The following is a 21,961-nucleotide window of genomic DNA, read 5'->3' as shown; positions in this document are numbered from 1 at the left end:
AAGTGGCAGCTCCTTCTGCAGGAGATGTGGTGTTCTATTAAGGGGACGAGAGAGAAAGAAACTCTAGAGGCTAAAAGCCACTTCAAGTCTTCAGACCGATTGATCTGTATTCTCTTGTTATAATCCGTCTCATCATACTTGAGTTAATGAGGCAAAGGAGGGGGAGTGAAATCTGATGGTCCCTGACAAATTCATTAGGGAGACTGCAGGACATTTTATTTGACTGTTAAACATCTTGTTTGTTTGGTTTAGGCAGTGCCAATATCAGCATGCTTCTGCCCAGAACTGTGGTGTTGGGCTGGCTGGCTGCAAGACATTCCTGAAAGGAAGGAGGGCATGGAGGGTGGTCCCCCCCACCTCCCCACCTTGGATTATGGGTAATGCAGAGCCTTCAGACTTCTCTGGACCTAACATTTTCTGTCATTACAATAGAGGCATCTAGAAATGTATTGAGGGGGGCATGTTTTTAGTAACTATAAACTAAAATATGTGCATGTTTAAAACATTAGTTTGTTTCTTTAAAACTTGAGTCCGGTTAGACCAATTACTCCACTAGCTTTTGAGATATGTGGGTATTTAAGGTTCAGAAAGCAGTCAGAAGCATAAGTTACTCCTTATTACATCTTATTTTTACTTGGTCATAATTAAATAAACATAGTGAATATGCCCTTCTTCAACCAAAACCAATGTGAGCTGTAATTTGGAAATTAAAAAGTTACCTACTTTTACAAATTCTTTGAAAGAATATTACTGTATTTAAACCTGAGGGATTTTTTTTTTTACAGTTAAAATTAGGACTCAAGACTTGAGTGTGAGAATAGTGCTGTGATCAGGTGGTGAGCCTACAGAGTACTTCAGCTGAGAATTCTTCCAGTTGAAAAGTAATAGGCAATTAGGCTAGAGTATTAGCCTTATAGTATTTTATCGTAAATAATGTTGGACTTGGATTTTTTCAAAGTTTTCTTGAAAGGTAGTAAATAACCCATTTATGAAACTTTCTTGCCTAGAGAATTCAGTTATATTTTCACTTAGCATTGACTTGGCCTCAACTTAAGTGCTTTGAGGAAGAATCCTGCATTCCATTTGGGGAAAACAGTCTGGGAGAAAAAAAGCAAGCTAATGCCCTTCGAGTGTCCTTTCTATATGTCCCTGCATGGCCGAGGAAGCTGCTGCCCCAGGATGACTGTGGACCTGGGCGACGGACGCAGCAGTTCAGCTGGAGCTAAGGAATGGTACAGTCAGGGCTTCAGTGTGTCTGGCAGTTATAATCCTGTTTACATTTGCACTGAGTACAGAATCCTTAAACTGTTTTATTCTGGACTGATCTTTTCTTAAAGATATGTTTACTAGATTAAACTTCAGTGCATTTCTTACGTTATCAGATTAGTGAGACTTAAAAGGTATATATTTTATGGTATATAGAAATATACAGTATTCTAACAGTCTTTTCAAGGAGTACACAGGCCTTATATGATATGATCTCTATTTCCTGAAAACATTTTAGAAACAGTCAAGAAATAATTAAATTATTTTCTTTTTAAGAAGTCTCTGAACTACTTAAACTTTTCAGAATGCGAAGTACTCTGTTTTCACCTGTATATATTCTTAATCTCTGATGTAACTTTCAAAAATCTATGCATCTATTTATACAGTGATTCAATTTTAATCTTTATATATTGAATTAATTGATATAATTATAAAAATACTCGATTCTTGGAATACAAATTTATAATATTGTGCTCAAAATATGATTTCCGAAATAAACTATTCTCTGATTTTAAAAGCTATCAGTAGAAGCTGGAAAGAAAATAGATTACTCAAACATGGTTTGTTAGTGCTGGTTTGATGGAATTTTGAAGAAGTAACTGAATTTAAATATGTGCAAGAGATTCTAAGAATTATGGATATTTTACTATTTATAGTCTTCTTTACTATTATATGTCATTCTCTGGCAACTGAAGTGACTTTTCTAAAACTCTGACGTTTTCTTCAGAATGTTTTTAAGGTAGTAATAATTACTACTCTGGGATTAATTTGTAATACCCAGTTATTGAATTTTGCTTTGAGTACTTTATTTTTATTGTTTATTAATTATTTTAAATGGTCAAGCATTCTGTTGAAATACTTCATTCTATTTCGTAAACTAGCTTTAAAACAGCTGAAAATCCTCGCATCTCTTTGATTGGTAACCCAGGGGTATTGTTTGCATTTAAACAGTATGAACTAAAGACAATGTTCTGTCAGGTAAAGTGATAGCTTTGACTTTCCACAGCAAACCTATTGAAAGGTACTGAAAAACACAGCAGTTTTATGTACTTTTTATGGGTATTGTTTGGTGGACATACTGAGTTTTCAATATACCTTCCATTATACTGGTTACATTGCTGTGATATTTCCTCAGATTAGACTAGTCTATTTATGATCCTGGCATCAAGATGAGAAGATTGAAAATATAATATGTTAAGTTTTCTCCCAAGTTGAGTAATAGCTATCCAATTGTGTACCATATTAAACTACACATAATTTTATTTCACTGAGATATACACTGAGTACTAATGTCAGAAACTTCTGCTTGGCAAGTGGAAATGGCCTTTGCCTCACAGAAAGATTAAAAACCATTGTACAAGAGCCAGGGGTAAAACATGATCACAGAAGCAAACGTGGCAAGACTTTGAACTTTGATATATTGCTCTCCATGTTTTCAACATTATCCAGAAATTGTTTAGCTTATTTTAAAGGTATATGTTATTTTTTTTAGTTATTTATCTTCTATCTTCCCATACAATAAGCATCTGTTCTGAAAAGTTGGATATGTTTCTTTCTGTTACTATCTTTTTCTTTTCTTATTTAAACAAAAATTTGAATCAATTAAAACAGTATTGTGAATAAAATATTAAATTTTACCTGCTAAATGACTTTGGCTTTAATAAATTTTGGCTTTCATGGTAATCTCAAAGAAAAGAATTCAAGTAGTAGGCCCAAGTCTAACAGTTGTAATGTATGAGCATGTAATATAAGGATTGCTCTTTGGACAGCATTTACCTTGTATTTAATTTCACTTTCAGAAGATAGACAGAAAAACCAAGATTAGTCAGTACTAAATTTAATGCTAAAGAAAACAGAAGATTCATTTTATGATATGTTTATGAAAATACTACAACTTAAGTGCATTATATGCAGTTTATGTCCTGGGATTTTGATGCTATTCCTGCATCTACTGCCTGTTATGCTTAGTATCAGATGTTAATGGAAGATATTAATGAGTTTAGTGATGAAAACTTTGGCATTACTTTCGCCTACTTAGTTCAATATATATTGAACTTTAAATTTGCTCCGTATTTCTCTTAGGTCATATGTAATAATATTGAGGACCTGTGTTTGATAGCACTAGATAAGCAAATCATATGAGTATGCTTTTATTACAATTTAGGAAAACTAGCCAGTTTATATACCATACAATAGTATGATCAGTGGTCTTATAGTACTCCATCTGTCATTGGTAGCAGTAGACTTGTACTAATATCTCCGAGATAGCAGAACATTTTTAATGAATGAGCTATTCTTTAATTAAAATGTTAAAAATATAATCTTCCTTTAGATATTTTAAGTTAGAGTAAAAGTGATATGAAGAGGTTTCTCTGATTTCTTGTAGCAGCTAAACAACAACAGAAGGTCCTCAGACATCTATGTTGTAGAAATGAAATAATGCTCGATGGTCTAAGGAAGCAAACCTTTTTTCCTACAACCATCTGAAATATAGCAGGGAGACAAAACAGCTACTTTGGCCCATGGATATAAAATTCTGCCAGTCTGTTTCTTCTCTGAATTTTCCAGTTTCTATCTTCTCTTGTTATCTTTGGATCCTAAAGAGTCATTCTGTTATTCTCTAACTTGTTTTGTCTGTAGACAAAATCCAAGTTGGTAGGTTTAAATCAGTGTAGATAAAGTGGAGAATCTTTGATCTGTGGCTCTAACTGTTTCTAAGTGATTTGCTTGCTGGGAGCAGACACTGTCCATGCCCTTTCACTCTGCTATCAGCTAGGTGCACACAGAGGACCTGCAAGGCCACAGATGCATAGTTAATCACGAATAAGGTCAGGAAGGTTCTGGCTGGACTCACCAGCTCCTGTAACCCTAACATTTATTTCTATATAGTAACTTTTTGTTACATACTCTTAAATTTTTCAGTATTTTCTGAAATCTATCCAAGACTTTTTGTAAATACTAATGAATGATATAAACAGATTTTTTTTTTTAAAAGTGTATGGTTGTTGCTGTCACATAACCTACTAGTTACATAAAATAAAAGGGATGTTCTTGTAAGTGTTAATAGGGAGATCAGTTTGAGGAACAAAAACTGTCTGGGTGACCCCCATCCAGTCACAATCTCTACCCATTTCCTAAAAAACTATTTGTTAGATGGGGTCTCACCGTTTACCTTAGGCTTGCCCCAGCCTTCCTGGTGCTAGGAGTGCAAATACACAGACCACAGTAAGCTATTTTCAGTTTTAAAATGGGGGCTTTGAATTAATTGATCGTTCGTGTCTGTGTGAGCTAGCAGCAAATAGTATAAAAGAAGTTGTTGAACTTGGTGAGTTTATTTTAAGCAGAATACTTTCTGTGAAATTTTTGCCTTTCAGTGTTGTAGTGGCTTAGGGTTGTGAAAGTTTTTAAGAGAAAAATCATAGATGATTTTTTTTTCAGACCAGTTTTTTTGTTTGTTTTTAAATCACCCATTTTCGATTACAGATAGTTGGGAAGGTCAACAAAGGAGTAACTTGAGAGTACGTTTAAGGATGCTGTTTGTAAAAACTAGACTGTTACAATGAAGTGTGCTGTGTATTCTCATAAAGATGTATTTGAAAGTGTGAGCATGACTGGTAGGGACTTGTTCCTAAGTAATGAAGGACATAGACTTTAGCTATCTTCATGAAGATTTCTATTTTGTAAACAGTTTTTGAAGCCAAAGGACTTCAAGTTTATCATTAATTTAAAAATGTGTCTGTTTAGAGAAATGGCTTCATGAAACTCTGATTTTCTAAATTCGTCATTTATTAAAATATGTATTCAAGCTGGGAAGTGACTCTCATACATGTGTCCTTAAAGAAGGGCATTTTTATACTTTCCCATGCTCTTCACTTGTTTTCCTCAGAAGATCTGACAGGCGTAAATGTGTTAACATCTTTGATTTTTACAGATGTTCCTAGTTTTCTCTCAAACTGTAAAAGATGCTGTATCAGAGAGTCATGGTAGGAAGTAATTTCAACACTTCCTCCACATATGCAATTCCCTGAGCGTGTGGATATTTGGTAGGAGCGAAGTGATGCAAGAAAATAACATGTGATCTAACTGTCCTCATTGTCAGATATAGCTCAGCAATCTGTGGTTGGCTGTCTCGTGATTGGTTGTAGTGCTGCTCTCTGATACAGCACTTAAATGGGGATGGCTGAGTAGTTCAGTTTTTTGTTAAGTTCATTGGAAGGCCTTCATCAGTGTATTTAGGAGTGCCAGGTGGCCACCAGGAGAGTTGTTGATGGGCACTCTGTGGGTTTGCAAAGTGCAAACCTAAAAGACCAAGAGATGAGAAATGCATTGCTATTTGTGAATTTGTTTTTATCTCACTTCACTTGAAAATTTATGAGTAGTGTGGCTTAAGGGTGCTGGACTTGTGTGTTCCAGGGCTTGCCCCCACTGATAACACCCTTGTTGGCGTGAAAGTGCAATGCAAATTATGACAGTTACAACCTTCTGTTTTGTTTAACCTGTCAGTAGATTTCCTGGCTCAGTGCTAAGGGCAATGGTGTGTTCAGCTAGTCCATATTCACCTAAACTTAAAAGGTCAGGTTTCTACAGGCAAGCCTAGTCAAAGCCTAATTGATGAGGAGGGCAGGGAGACAGAATTTACTGTTCTGTTGGCTAGTTTCCTATCGTTAGGGTGTCCTGAAAGCATCAGGCAGTCACAGCCCCTTTCATGTAAGTGCTGACCCTGGACAGGAGCTGACAATCACAGGAGGCAGCCACAGGAACCGGCGCAAGTAGGCTATTGATTTTTCAGTTAGGTCTAAGTAGTTTGTAGTATGGGTAATGGGTGACAGAGGCAGGTATGTCATTATCAATGAGCTCCAGAACAGTAGCGACAACCTTCCCTCATATTTCCTTCAGCACTGACAGTATGCATCCAGAGCGGTCAATAAATCGCCCAACCCTTAACTGACAAGTGACTGGGAGGTTTAGGTTGAGGAATTGAAGTTACAGGGCTAAACTTCTCTTCTTGAACATGTATAAGATTCAGCAATGTAGGAAGCAGTTATAATGCTGTAACCTTTTGAAGTTTTGACTTGGATGTTTTTGTGGAACTCTGAAAATCATTTGGTTTTAATGATTTACAGTATCAGAATCATATACTTAAAGATAAAAATGGCCCAAGTAGCTCTAAGCATAGCCTAAAAAGATATTTAAGTTAGGTCATATGGTTTTGCTTTTATTTTAGACTAGGACTTTATTTATTCTTTGGTGATTGTTCTGCCTCCAAATATAATTAATTAAACATTGTTTCCAAATACATTGAAACTCCTAAGTTTTAAACGTTTTTATTGAAGACCAATTACAAATGAGGTGGGAGAGGGGAGAATTGAATCTTTGTAAATGTAACTAAGTGGTTGCTATTTAACCTTTAAAATTATTTCTCATAGTAAAACATAAGGATTGGAGAGTTAAAGTTTGATGAATTATGATTATTTCTGAATTTAGAAAGAAATGGCATTAATTTTTGTTTTTAAAGCATTTCATGTAGATAGTTATCAGGAAGATGCATTTTTTATTCATGTGACCCCCAAATATATAGCAAATTTCGACAAAAGCTAGATTTATTCTAATTTTGAGATTATTTTACATTTAAACCAATCTGTTTTGTTTCAATACATAAGTAATATAAAAGAATATAATATTTATAGCTAGGGGTTGGGGTTGTTCCAGGATCTTTGCAAATTATCACATGTTTACATTTTCTACAAACTTTAAACAAATTGAAGTAAGACAGAAAAGTAAATGTTTTTTTAAACTTCCTTAAATAGCTTATCGTTATGATATCTTGTTTGACACTGTGACATTCTGCAGACCCCAGTTTAATCTGTAGCATCATCTAGCCCTGGGCACCCTGCACAGCCACAAGAATCACTTCCGTCTGTCCCCAGCAACTACATGTCCCCATAAAGAAAACACTACCCAGTAGGCTAACACACAGTGGAGGTATTGGTTCTTAAAAGTATTTTCCTAAGTTGATGGTGGCATGTCTGCGTGAGCTTCCTATCCTGGTTCATTTTAAGATATAGACAAATTTCGAATTGTGAATGATGGCTACCAGAAGTGTTTTAAGAAGCTTTAGGATTATGTAGTTAGTATTTAGGGAAGTCTTACTCAGATCCCTTGAGTTAGGTACCTTTGGGGCTTGTAGATTCTTTTTTTTTTTAAAAATTGGTTTTTTTCTTTATTTGCATTTCAAATGTTATCCCCTAACCCCCATCTTCTACCCCCTCCCCTTGCTTCTATGAGGGTGCCCCCCCACTTCCACCTCCGTGCCCTCAAATATTGTACATTCTTAATGCAAGATTCCTCTGGGATCATCACGTTTATTTTTCTTTTTATAAACTATTGACTATTTTCCTGGCTTAAGTAAAAAGATTTAGCCTGAGAACCTTAGAATTTCTGTATCATTCTCTATATTAGAGGTAGAACTTCTCACGCTACATTTGTAACCTTCGTTAATATATTGGGTGGTTTTTTTTTTTTTTTGGAATAAAAAAAAGCTGCAGAAAAGGAACAAATTAAATTTTCATGAAAGAAAATCCTAATCAGCAGTGACAGTGTAAGAGAAAGATGATTGCCACTTGGTCATTGTGGAGAGGCACTTAGATTCGGTGTCAGTGGTTCTGTTAATGATGACTAATGTCTTTCTTGGAGCAAGTGCATGCTCAAGCCCACTGCTGCAGCCTAGAAAGAGGGAGCTTAGCAATAGGCACCATTAAACAAAGCTTTAGGTGTCCTAAAACAAAGACTTCTTAATGCAAACAAAATGACCTCTCATTATAGAAAGAAAATGTCAACATGATCCTAAGGCATTTACCATAAATTGCAAGTTATTTTATACACAGTGCCAATGGATTGTTTTATATATATATTCATATTCTCAAAGAATAAGAATCCTAATTTTGTCACTGACAGAAATGGGCTGTATACAACCTTACACAGGATCACAGACATTAAGAAAGTTTTTTGAAAAGAAGCAAATTCTTTTCATAGCACATTGCTGTATCCTGGACAAATGCTCTACAAAAAGGGAATGAATGGCTCAGAAAAATCTTTTTAGATCTTTTAATCTTAAATATATTGGTTACAAAAGAAGATGACATGTGTTATTTCTTCAGCTGTTCCCCAAAGTGTAAGACCTTTTAGAAGGGCATTTGCAATGCTTGTCATATTATTTCATATACATCTTATTGCCTGACATGTCTGAAGAACCATGAGAACACAGATGTCATTGCGTTCAGACAACACTAATTACTCTGGGATTTTTGCAGCCTCAGTGCCTGCCTGTAACTGTCGATTATGATTGTTCACGTGCCCTACAGTGAACACTTCACATGAAGATAGTGAGCTGGGCCTTTTAGTCCCCTATTGTTCTCCAAAAGAAATTGTAAGAGGAAAAAATCCTGACACATCAGTTTCATTCAGTATGCTACATTTGAACTATGGTTTGGCGACATTTCCTGTTGTGGAATGAGCATGTTACACTTTAGTATGCAGTGAAGTCTATCATCTGTCTGTTCTTTCACCTTTCTGAACGGTTTTTTAAATTACTTTGTCTTCAACCTTCATAGGAAATTTCTTTATGTAGCATGCAGTTTGAGAGAAACACTAATTGTGGTGAGTCTTTTAGAAGTGACAGTGCTAAATAATAAATATGTATGATGCATTCATTCCTCTAGTGTGCAGTTTAATGGTTAATAAGAAGCAAAGACTGTTAGTCTTGATTTCGATAAGTGCAGTCAGCTTTTGCCTTTAGCACAGGTCAGTTCTTTTCTTTGTTTAATTTCCGCTACAACAGTCTGAATTTCATTTGATGATTCATATTGTTTAGGTGCTTTTGTAATGCCAGAGGTCAAACAGTGGTCAGATCAGGGCCCTGGCTATTAAATGTGAAGGCCAAATACATGTTTTGATAAAAAGCATAATCTGTGTTAATTACCGATTGGAAAATAAAAAGCTCTGATAATGTAACTTCACATGCTGATGAAGCAGGATTGAAGCAGCTTGATCAGAGATGTCTGATGAGATAAAACTGCAGTCTCTGCTGTACAGTTATAGTAATTATGACTAATGAACCGTCCAGTCTGGATGAAATGGCATGCCCATAGGGACTGTGTCCAATCAGCTGTGACTTATGCAAGCTGAACAATCCATGGATGGGAATCCATGTTCTGTACTGTGATAGGCATGCTATTGCTATTAAGATTGCCTTTAAAGACACTTTAAGGTGATTAGAAGCTATATAAATTTTGTTAAATCTAAAATATCTTTCTCTTCACATATTTAAACAAATATTTATGCTCACTATGCCTTATGTCTTAAGCACACAGATTGCGACTCTGTTGACTCTGGCTACTTGACCGACCTCCTTTATTCTGCGAACTCCCTTCTTTAATATATTATTTGTTTCTATTAAAGCATGTTATTTACCAACCAGATCCTGGCAAAATTCTCCTGATATAATAACATATGAACATTCTTCACATTGTAGACCCACTAATAAGTGTTTTCCTGCAATTAATTCATAAATTCTCACACACACTCAGAGATAAGATTTTGTTGTCATCATTGTACAGGTTCAGATTCAGAAGACTGAGTAACTTGACCAACATTACATACTTTAGGTCTAGTGTTGCCTTGTTGAGGCTATTTGTATTCTTCTGATTCAAATCTATTTCAGATTATCTTTACACCTATTTTTTCTAGCCATCTATTTTTTTTTTTTTTGATACTGTGACAGAACTACAGGAAAATATAAAGCTGAGAACTCATGTACAATTAGAATTCTAATTTTTATTGGACACATTTTGTGAATAGGGCAGTAAAGGTGAAGCTTGCTAATGTGTGCCTTTGACAAAATATACATCCAAAAATATAATAATTTATTCAAAAATGTGATACAGTCAATAACTTTTAACCTAAATTTAAAAAAACAACTTGAACAGTTATAAGTAGTGCTGGTGAACTAAGATTGGTTTTCTCCTGGAGTTTCCTACATTAAGGGTTACCTCACTGAACCAGGATGCAGCTATCTACAGTGGCCTGAGGACTTCATCTAAGGCTTGCCAGAGTGTAGGTTTCCATAGAGTTTCTGAAAGGCATTAGAAATAAAAGATAGAAGAGGGGAGCTGGAGAGATGGCTCAGAGGTTAAGAGCACTCACTGCCTGATCTTCTAGAGATCTTCTAGAGGATCCAGGTTCACTCTTAAGCACCCATGTGGTGGCTCATAATTGCCTGTGACTATAGTTCCAGAGGACCTGATACTCTCTTTTGGCCCTTATGAGCACTAGGTACACATGCGATGCACAGAGACATACATGCAGACTAAAAACCCATGCATATAAAATAATAATAACGACAACAACAACAGCAAAAAGTTTTAAAAGAGAAAATTTAAAAAAACTCAGCAGTATTAATTTGTTGTGCAGAATTCATGCTTATGTGTTGTTTATAGGGGTTTATGAAGGGGAATTGAATAAAATAGATTTCTATTGGCTGCCATTCTGAAGTCCTTTGCTTTCCTTGATGCTATCATATGTCCCACCAAGAACTATTGTTTTTACTATCCTAGGTATTATTAATCTCAAACAACTTCGTACCATGTGTTTTTACTTTTGCTGTCTCTGCTATCTTCCTGTGTATTCCTTTCTGTTTATTATGTTTTGAATATGGAAAGTTGTTGGAAGGCAGCTCTTTTATTTACTTGGTAGCACTTGATGACTAAGTACATAGCACATGTTTAATAAATGCCTACAGACCAGTTGATAATTGTGATGTTGTCCTCTGGCCTAGAGATCTGTTACCACATTCCAATAATCAATGTGATGTTTGTAGAGTAATGAGAATGTGTTTCCAAGCTTAATTGAAATTAGATGGTCAGCATACTGCTAATTGCACTCTTGTTTTGTGCCATGTAATATTCTAAGCTCTTTGTCAGAATGTTCTCAGTCTATCTTGAGCTATATCTATATCCTTTTGTTATGTAGGTATTAGTAAACCAACTCAGAGATTACAGAATTTGATTTAAAAATGAGAAGGTACCAAAACATGTCTTGTAGATTTTATTTAAAGCCATTGCAGTTTTATGGATATATTGTCACTACCACTCTATTTTCTTTTAGACTTCATCTCCCAGTAGTTCATGCTTTTAAAGTCTGTTCTGCCTTCTCACAGCTGAAATGACTTACATTGCATACCAACTTTTGTCTTCGCAAGAAACTCCAAATTCTTCTTTTCCGTGGACTGTTTCTCCTCTTCCTCTTCCACTTCTTGCCTTTCCCCAGGCCTCCCTGCTCTTTCATTGTCTGTTTATTTGTTTGAGACAGTCTCTTTATATAGCCCTGATTATGTATATGGAACTTACTATGTAGACCAAGCTGATTGGAACTCAGAGGTCCACCCTCTTCTGGCTTCTGAGTCCTGGGATTGAAGGTGTGACCCACCATGGCCAGCACTCTCCCTTCTTTCTAGCTTTTTCCGCTATCCCTCTCTCTTCCCCTTCTCCTTGCTTCTCTCTCTCTCTCTCTCTCTCTCTCTCTCTCTCTCTCTCTCTCTCTCTCTCTCTCTCTCTCTCCTTTCTCTGCTCTCCCCCTTCTCTTTAACTGTGTCCTATATCCACTCTCTCATTATCCCTGTTCCCTCACAACTTTTCCTCTTTCCCCACATTCCAGTCTTGTCCCCGCTCTCCCCCCCCCCCCCCCCCCGCTCTCCCGCCCCCCCCCCCCGCTCTCCCCCCCTCCCCCACCATCCTCTCTATCCACTGCTGTGCTGGACCTCTTTGCAGTCCTCCTGCTTGCTGCAATTTTTTGAAAAGTATCATCATCCCTAGTCCTGTTAACTTCCCTGAGAGATGGACAGAATCATGGCATTCACTCTGAAATGTTATGACATGATCAGATAACACTGAGAGATCTCGTGAGCTTGACAGTTAGTACCTTTAGGTAAGTTTTAGGAAAATGTTTGTGAGATAAACTACCTTAGAAAATAATTTTAGACATTTCTCAAGTAATTTGTAGCAAATTATAAGATTTAAAAACTTGAAATTTAAACTTGGCTTTTTCCAGGATTGAAATGGAATTAATAAAGTGCTACGTACTTATACTTAGGAAACATTGTGGTTTGTACTGCTGTTTTGTACAAAACTAAAACCACCATGCTATGGAAGAGGAAGCCGTTTACCAGATATAGAATTCTCTAAAAGTAAACTGAGTTCAGCTTTGTATGGTGATTCATGATGTCTAATTTTGGAAATGCTGAAATACTTGGTATATTTTATAAGCTCATTTCCTTATGTTTTGGTTATGTAATATTTTCTTTCTCACTAATTAAAGAACAAGTTATACTTGAAATTTTTGTAACAGTCTATAATGTTTATACAAAGTATTACAAAACAGTCTATGGTGAAAACATTTAAATCTGAATCTGACATCAGCTTTCCATTCTTCTTTAATATTTAACATTAAGATTAATCTAAAAACAGTCATTTAAATATTTAAACAGACTGTTAATTTAGAAGAAATTTCAGTAAGATTCTAAAGTAGTTCATTGAAAACAATCCTTTTTCATATTGTGTTTCACTAAACCATATTTGATTCATTCAGAAATTCCCTTTTACCTTTGAATTTTTCAGGTATAATTCTGATACTATAACTTAATTTTCAAAGCTCATAAAAGTGCCATATGATTCTCTTTTTGAGTATTTTTTGTGGAGAATTTCAACTGTACCATTTCATAGTTAGAATGTTAATTCATTTTAAAATGTTTCACAATATAGTTTAAAATGAATAAAGATGATAAACTTACTACCGTGTTTTGATTTTACATATACTTAACATATCTGAGCAAAAGATGAAAATATTGAAAGTATATGAATGGTCATGTTTGATAGGTTTTAATTTCCATTGTTAGCTTATATTTAGATGTATTTTGCACTGTGTATATTTAAGGAACTCATAAATTGTACAGTTTTACCGTATTTTGAGAAGTCTTTTATATATTAAATTAAGAAGCCAGGATCCCACTGGACTCACCTTGTACTTTGGCATGGAAAATGTCAGCTGGAGAGTTGTGTATTTCAGGGGACACATAAACATATAAACACACAAGTACACATGTGCACACTCATGTGTATTGAATATACTACTAATCTACCTTTTGACATGGATGGTGTAAGACAAATCTTAAAGAGAGGCTAACATGCCATTCTCACTATCATATAATATGTATTTGTATGCCTTATTTTTATTATGTTACAAAGGCTATGTATGTATTTTAGGCTTATATATAAATTTGCCATGAAGTTTAAACTTTTGAAAATAAACTATCTGTTCCAGGTTGGCTTCAAACTCCCAGTAGTGCTCTTGCCTTAGTTGTTGGGTGCTTGGATTACAGTGAGAACTGCCATGGCAGGTCCTATTTGCTCTGATTTTGAAGAGAATGTTAAGTGATATCTCCAGACCCCTATCCTTAGACATTTTCTAGGAACATAAATGGAAGGGTTAGAGAAAGTTCCCTGTGTATACAGAAAACAGTCGTCACTTGCATTGCCATTTATCATAGCTAAGTATTGTGTATGCATGTGTGATTATCTCTGCTGCCTTCCTATTCTAATTCTCAGATAGAGTTAATATATATATTCAAATATTAAAATACTTTATGATTAATTTATAAATGGTTTTTATGCTGAATACCATCAGAGATAATTTTGACCTTATTGAATATTTAGAAATACCTAAGATAATTCTTAACTATATTGAAATTGTTAAAGTGTGTATTATGTTGATCTCTTTTATTCATTTTAGGGATCCTTTAGAGTTTTTTCTATATTTGTTTTTAGACTTTTTTTAAAAAAAAAATCTGTGTATATGTATGTGTGCCTACCTGAATTTATATGTACAACTTATAAACAGGTGCCTGCAGAGGCCAAAAGAGGGCTTTGGAGTCCCTGGATGGACCTGGAGTCACAGGTGATCATGAGCTGCTTGATGTGGTTCTAGGAACCAGTCCTTGTCTCTTTAAGAGCAGTAACCATTTCTGATCCTGAGTCATCTCTCATCTCACTTTGTGGTCATTTAAAGAGTTGTATTTCCTGTCATCTTTATATCTTTTTCGCTTATTAAGATACACTTGTTGGTAGTTCGCAGCTGAATCACTAGCTAGACACTAGTTCAGTTTAGTTAGAAAGTATGTTACGTTTACTAACTAAATTGCTGTAAATTGGGCAGAATGTTAGTCTTACAATTTAATCTGTTGTAAGCAACAGCATGCATGTTATGGGGTCTCTTCTGTGCCCCAGGTCACTTTCCCTTTTTAGAAACATCCTTAGTTGCTGAACTGTTACTTGCATATATAATATGATGGAGCGCTAACCTTGTGACTAATGCATCCTCACCAGTCATCTGTTTAAACGTTTCTATGTTAGGAAAATGGCATTAGGGTAAAGGAGTTGTTGGATAGTCAATTCAGTGTGCTTCCAAACAATGGTAAATACTCCCTTTATATTATAAACTTGCTTTAATTCTTTTGGAGATAATGCTGTAGATTTTATTTTTCTATAGCTATTTCAGAGGGTTTCTCCACAGTAATTCTTCGTTAACACAAAAGGCTATGTTTTTTTCTAAATGAAGTTGCTTTGGGGTATAAGAATGAGGCAATATCCCCAAAATGGAGAAAGTACAATAATCTTTTTATACAGGTTATCTAGTGTATCTTAACTGCCAGTCAAACTTGTTTTTGAAATCAAAACATGATCTACAAAATTTGCTTTATTTAAAACATTAATTCCCCTTTTAGCATGTATGCAGTTTTACTAGGATTCCCCTGTTAATTTGAATATTTTTTCATTCATACACAATATTTCACTGTTTAGGTCTGAGAACCTAAACTGGCCAGGGTTCCTTGTTCCCTCATGTTCTCCTTCTAATCCTGACTACTTACTCCCTTGACCATTTGTTATAATTTTCAGGGATCATAATTGCTTGTGGAGAGTGCACTGACCTTCTCTGACAGGAGAGAGAACCTTTTCTGCCTCAGCAGACTAATTTCTTTGAAACTGGCCAATCAAAGGTTTACAGTTTTTTAAAAATCATTTATCAGAAATAAAATACTTATAAATAGAAAAATGATGAAATAGCATTAAATATGATGACACTAGGAAAGTTGACAGTGTGGAAAAGTTCGAAGTAGTCTAAACTACAATCTATGACTAGACGATATTAAAATTTTAGATATGTTATGTATTGGAACTGCTCCATGACCTGTGTTTTGAAAAACTGAATCATATTTAAACTTTTTCTCAGAACATATAATTCCTATATATCTCTGACTATTAATTACAAGAGTAGAATCATCTGTATTTAGCATAAACACTCAAAAAGAGTGCTCTGTAAATGTTTGTGATGGGTGCATAGGTGATTTAACTGTGTCAACTATTTTTGACAGACTGACTTTTAGGCTGGTAGCTCAGTTTGCTATGTAAAACATTTATAATGCAATAATTGAAAAACTTTCAGAGATATAATTTATTTGTATAACTTATTGCATAATTTTATACAGTTTGATTGAAGCTTTAAAGACATTATTTACAAGAAGAAACTAGGAAGGAGTAAATGAATGAATTCACTTGCCAGTAGCCTGAGGTAGAAAACTAACCATTTCAGTAACCATAGTAGTTGGTACTAAATATGGTAAAGCTTTCAAAGCAGAGGCAGTATGTTGTAAAAGTTCTCTTAAAATCTACTATTTTTGCAAAGCACCGTTTATTGAATCACTAAAATTAATTTATTTTATTTCTTTTTCTTAAAGACTTGTAAACCACACAGAGTAAGTGGCAAGTTCTCTAATCTTGATTTCTCTAAAAGTCTTCTTCTACAGTTTCCTATTGTTTTGATGCTAATGATATGTGAGTTTTGAAAGATTAACATTGGTAGGTACACTCATGATATCGTTTTACTAGAGATATCAGGTTTGGTACTTTCACATCTTTAATTCCTACAGTGATTGCTGATGTGTGGGCCGGGTCCTCCACTGCACACGTCTCACTGTTGAAGGCTCCCCCAGAGACATGGGTGTGCAACATGGCAGGACAGAGGGTGGAAAAGGCCCACCAGAGCACAGCATATTTCAGGCACAAGGGCATAGTATTTCACATGAAACAGAGGAGATAGCTGGTCGAGGGAGTATAGTGGGTGATGATTGTTTATCTGATATCTTTTGATAAGTAAGAACAAATGTACTTTGAAATAAAAAGCTTTTTTCCATTTTGTTAGTGTATGTTGTTACTTCAAGCCTACACAAATAGAACACATATAGAAATTAGTCTGTTTTTGTTTAACATAATATAAAGTGCATGTAGTGTGTGTGTGTGTGTATGAGAGAGAGAGAGAGAGAGAGAGAGAGAGAGAGAGAGAGAGAGCGCAAGTGTTTTGAAGGTAGTTTACTTGCTCCATTCTCTGGTTTTGTTATTGTGAGTTGAAGTACCAAGTCTGTTATCACTATAAATGCTTTGTTATACTTAAATTTTTAATTTTAGTTTGCTGTACCATTTATTTGAAAAATTACCTGTTTAAGGAAGCAATTCATTGGTGTCCTGGAGTTGATGAATTTAGGACAGCCATATTTTAATCCTTGATTCCCAGAGGATTTTCTTTAACAATACCTTTCTCCTTTAAGTCCCTAAAACTACAGTCCTTTTGAGTGAATAGGGGCTATTTTATACACCACCCTGCTCCCAATCCAATTAAAGGTTACATAATAGATGGATTAGGGAAAGTTTACTTCTTAACAGAAATAAAGCTTTAGAAAAATGGTGCCCAGATAGCAAGAGGGAATGTGAGGGAAAGCGGAGAAAATTAAGGAGATAATGGTCAGTAATCGTAACTTGTCTGATGTTTGCGCTGTTCATGATAGAGCCGACTTTCAGAGTAAGGGGAACAATGCTTCAGATTCTTTAACCATTTTGTTGCTGAAGTTTGGCTGTCTCTTCAATTTTCTTCACTTTTGCTTTTGTTATCTGCATCTTGGGCAAATATGTCTAATCCTTTACTTCAAGTGTGTGTGTGTGTGTGTGTTTTGTCACATTTTCTTTTCTGTTTTGGAGTGGAGTGATAAAAGTGGAAGGAGGTAAAGGGATGGAAAAGTTAATCTGGATAACAGTTTCCTTGCATAATTAAATAAAATACAAGAGCAGTGAATTCACTCTGTGTGTATTTATGCTTAAGCATTTATTTTAGAAATTTAAAAGGTAAACTGATTGTTTTAATTATTTTTGGTAAATTTTATAAATTCATCTAGTTGTAACCATATGATTAATTTTTGGCTATTTACAAAATTTAAATAAAAAAAAACAACAAAGCTTTTCTGTTTAAAAATAAATATCTGGTAATCTGGTATTATGATCAACTGAGCTTCTATTTCCAGTCTCTTTTATAGAAACATAGAACTTTTAGCTCTCTTTTCCTTAGAAAATCTTAACTTTTTTCATCTATGCAGAAACTAAGATTAAAGACAGAATAGTCCTATTCAGGAAAATGTCATTGTTCTATGACATCACTTTGAGACAATAAAGTAGTTTTCAAGTCTTCTGTAGACCAACCAGTAGTCAAATTTAAAAACAACAATCATTTGTCCCAGAGTTTTCTAAAAGGATGCTTTTCCAAGTATGATGGTTTATGGTAAGGCTAAATGTTTAATGAGTCTATGTTAAAGGCAGTACTTATCTTCCAATTAACCCCAAGACCACGCTGGCATTTTTGTAAATCCACAGAAGTATTTTGAGTGAGGCCTAAGGGGTAAGCTGCAGGCTGCCTGTGAAAAATGTAAAAAGACTAACCTGCTAACAAACCCTGTGCAGTGGGACAAAGAAAGTTTAATCCGTATTATAGTAAATGCAGGCTTAGTGTCCCAAAAGGGCTTTACAGAGTGGAGCAAAACAAAGAAGGGGCAGTGCTAATAAAAATCCGAGGCTTTTATTTTTATACACAAAATTGTTGCAAAAGAAAAACTGATAATAGCATTAAGAAAAGGTTTGAATAGTGGTTTTAAATATGATACTAAACATTGTATTTGTTCACCAATTGAATGCAGTTTGTTATACATAAAGAAGCTAAAAGTAACATGTGCAGTGTGGCCATGTTAATATTGCCAAGCAGCCTCTGGTGGATACTGTGACTGGGCTTGCTCAGGCTGGAGTGTGGCATAGCTTTCCTATGCAAAATATACACATAATTTTTAATACAGAAAATTAGGATTAAGAGAATTTGTTCATTTACTGTTAATTATAGCAATGTTCTCTGCCTCCCAAGTTTTGAAACATTTATGTATCAGGTATTTTTGACTATGCCTAAGTTTATATTTATGTCCTGTAAACTTAAAATTGTGTTAGTCCAATACTTTTTTTTTAATGAACTGTTTTTGGAAAGATGGTTTCTAGATTTTGCATTTTAAATTTGATAGCACTAAAAAAAATGGAAGGCAAGATTTATTTTGTTCTCATAGATGATACTATTCACTATAAATATCCTAAAGTGAGTTAAATAACCTACTTTCGGTGCTTTACTACATTTTAAAATGACTTCTTTGGTAAGTAGCCTTAAGATGATATCTAATATAACTTTTAATATTCTGTAAGTCATCAGTCACTCTTTAAGTCACATGTTGACTTTATTCAGATAATATATACCTGTATCAAAGTGTGAGCTTTTGAAGATTTATGTGACTCTCCCCTGTATCACAAATACCAAAGTTCGTTTTAAAAAACCAAATGCGGAGGTTTTATTTCAATAAGTCATGTAGGTGGCCTCTAAATAATAACTGTGTCCCTGAACAGGATCTTAAAATACAAGAAGCAGAATAAGACTTTGTGAAGAATTCAATGATTATTAATTATCATTTAATGATTATTAATTCAATGATTATTGGTGTATGTGGCACCAATTTCCAAAATAAATGTTTTAACATTTTATCTAGGGATTTTAGTAGAACTTTTAGTTCATGTGTGGTATTTAATATAGTATCTTTTATTTTATATCTTAACCAAAAATTTCCTTCAGTATCACTTTCACCCATGATTACTTTAACTATTATATTATTAATAAAGATATTAACAAGTACTACTGGTCTCATATGCATTATAGTTTATAAATTAAGCTTTTTTAATTATTCATAATAAAGGTAGGTACATCCTTACCTACTCATAGATGTAGTCAGTTCAATTCCAGGAGAATTCAGGTGTGATCTCTGATTTCTCTTTTCTGCTATTGCACCAGTTTGAATATCATTCCAAATATGTCACAGTTTCTTGAGATTTATTTATGTATGCATTTATTGGTTGTGAGAACATTTTATAAAAATATGAATTGTTTTAAATAATGGAAATGAATATAATAGTATTATAATACTGAATAGTACAGTATGCATGTGCTCTGCTCTGAGATAGGTTTCTCAAAACCCAGTTTTAGAAATCAAGTGACTATTCAAGTGTATACTATTAAGTATACACTGTGAGAATTCAGCTGCGAGCACAGCATTTCTGAGCTTCCTCAACACTGTGCACAGACCTTACATTTTAGCAGTGGGCAAACAACAAGCAAATTGGCCATAGTATAGTAAATGCTATCGTAGGGAAAGTGCGGGTTTGTAGAGGTAGATTTGGAAGACAGGAGAATGGCGATCATTGGATGTGTCATTGAAGGAATGGAATTTCAGTTGTGAGCAAAGAGTGAGCAGACCTGCACTAAATAAATCATCAGAAGTATGTTTCAGGTGTCAGGATTGATGCTGGTCAGAGAGATAGCTTGAAGTATGAAGAAAAGTTGGGAGGGTTAATGCTAGCTAGGTAGACAAGTATTAGGTCCAATATTAAGACAATTTTAGTCATAGAAGGGCCACTGTAGGGCATTAAGTTGCTAACTAAAGCAATCCAAATTATTTCAAAGGTTAATTTGAGAATGATATTTATGTTTTGTTTGCTTTCTTTCATTTCTTTAATTCATAGACTATCACTGTATTATATAGAAATGGCTCTGTGTACCTTTTTAGTGTCAAGAGAATGGCAATAAAGTGTCAGATTTCAAGAGATTAGGATGTTTCTGGCCGTTTGGTGATTGCCTTGTTCTTGCTCATTAAGGGGCTGATTAATTATTTGCAATGTTGAAAATCTTTTCTAGAGAAGCAATCATAAATGACTGTGTGAATCTAATTTTCTAGGATTCTTCCAATTTCAAATATTTTCTCTATGGATCAAGTATGCAGAATGACATTTGTACTTCAAAAAAATGTTTCCATCCAAGTTTCTGTGGCCATACTGGAAATTTTAAGTAAAATAAACATCACCTTTCTTGTTATGCTCTATAAAAATATTTGATAACAGATAAATGGATAGTGAACTACTTTCTAAACTACCTATTTGACCAAAATACAAAGGAAGGAGCAAGGCAATTTCACTTCCCATAGGAAGTAATGGATAATATCTCCTTCCTAAGTGTGAAATGCTATTCCTAGACATTAAACAAATTCAGGATGTATTCCCTAGTGCAAGCTGCCTGCTGGCAACAAGATATAGGAGTTCAATGTGTACACAGAGATAAGAATGACATGTAATTTGTGTTAGAATTTGACTGTTAATTGTGTATAAAACTGTGGCCTTTCAAATCCAAACATTTGGCAGGGTTGTTAATTGGTGAAAAAGAAGGGAAGTTTGAATGAAATTACATGCAGAAAAGATGAAAATTTACATAATTAGTAAAGCTTGAGTTAATAAATATTTTTTCCAGTTTGGGAGAGGTGGAATATACTTTGTGTTTTGGTTATACAAATAACAATTTATTTGCATTGTTTTCATTTTACAGGGAGATGAAATATATAATTATTTTGGCTTGATTTGTAAATAACACCGGTATCTTGAATTTATTTGAAGTTTGCTATGAAACTTTAAAAATGATATTCATGCATATGTCACCAAGTTGATAAAAGTATAGAATAATACCTCATTAAACACTGGAATTATTACTGTAAATTATTTTTCTGCATTTGGGTATATATGTTCACATATGCACATGTATGACTTGTGCCAGAGAGTGAATGCCAGGTTTCATGCATGCCACTACACACACCGAATTTGTGTTGAAAAACATTGATGGCTAGGCATTACAATGTTTGAACTAGTTATCTCACATCACCATTGCCTTATGAAGCCATCTGTTGCTAATGACTACAATTTCCTCTCTTTAGCTTTAGAGAATTCATTATTACCTTTTTTTAGCAATAAAAAATAGTTAAGCTCATGTTCAGTGTCTAGTCTGCATAAATCGTAGATAAAACTTGTCATATTTAGAACAATGCCTGGTAGCGAGTAAATGCTTAATACATTTATTTCAAATGAATGAAAATGTAATTACAATAACAATAAATGGCATTTATAATGCTGGACATGGCAATATGCATTTGAAATCCCAGTGCTGGGGAGGCAGAGATAGACGGATCCCTTGGGCTCAGTGGCCAGCCAGCATAGCTTAGTTGCTAAGCTCCAGACTAATTAATAGATCCTGCCTCAGAGGAGGTAGATGGCATCCTGAGGATGACACCCAGGGCCCCCTTTGGCCTCCGCATGTGCGTGCCCACGTGTGTACCCACACAGATTTTTTAAAATTGAAATAATAT

At 34.7% G+C, this 21,961-nt stretch overlaps 1 protein-coding gene across 6 annotated transcripts in view; it reads left to right on the top strand.

Annotated features, from left to right (window-relative positions):
- Lrba (LPS responsive beige-like anchor protein) overlaps positions 1-21,961 on the top strand; it is a 583,194-nt gene that overhangs the window by 342,753 nt on the left and 218,480 nt on the right. For 4 of the 6 annotated variants that reach the window (XM_052180236.1, XM_052180237.1, XM_052180235.1 and 1 more), the window contains exon 41: positions 14,215-14,271. The exons of the other annotated variants lie outside the window; for them this stretch is intronic. In XM_052180236.1, coding sequence (XP_052036196.1) covers positions 14,215-14,271 — 57 coding nt within the window. The remainder of the gene's footprint in view (positions 1-14,214; positions 14,272-21,961) is intronic. 6 annotated transcript variants of the gene reach the window in all.

The sequence above is a fragment of the Apodemus sylvaticus genome, chromosome 4, assembly GCF_947179515.1.
Source record: "Apodemus sylvaticus chromosome 4, mApoSyl1.1, whole genome shotgun sequence".
In the NCBI taxonomy this organism is placed as follows: domain Eukaryota; kingdom Metazoa; phylum Chordata; class Mammalia; order Rodentia; family Muridae; genus Apodemus; species Apodemus sylvaticus.
The sequence above is the reverse complement of the archived record's forward strand: the minus strand, read 5'-3'. Positions and strand labels throughout refer to the sequence as shown.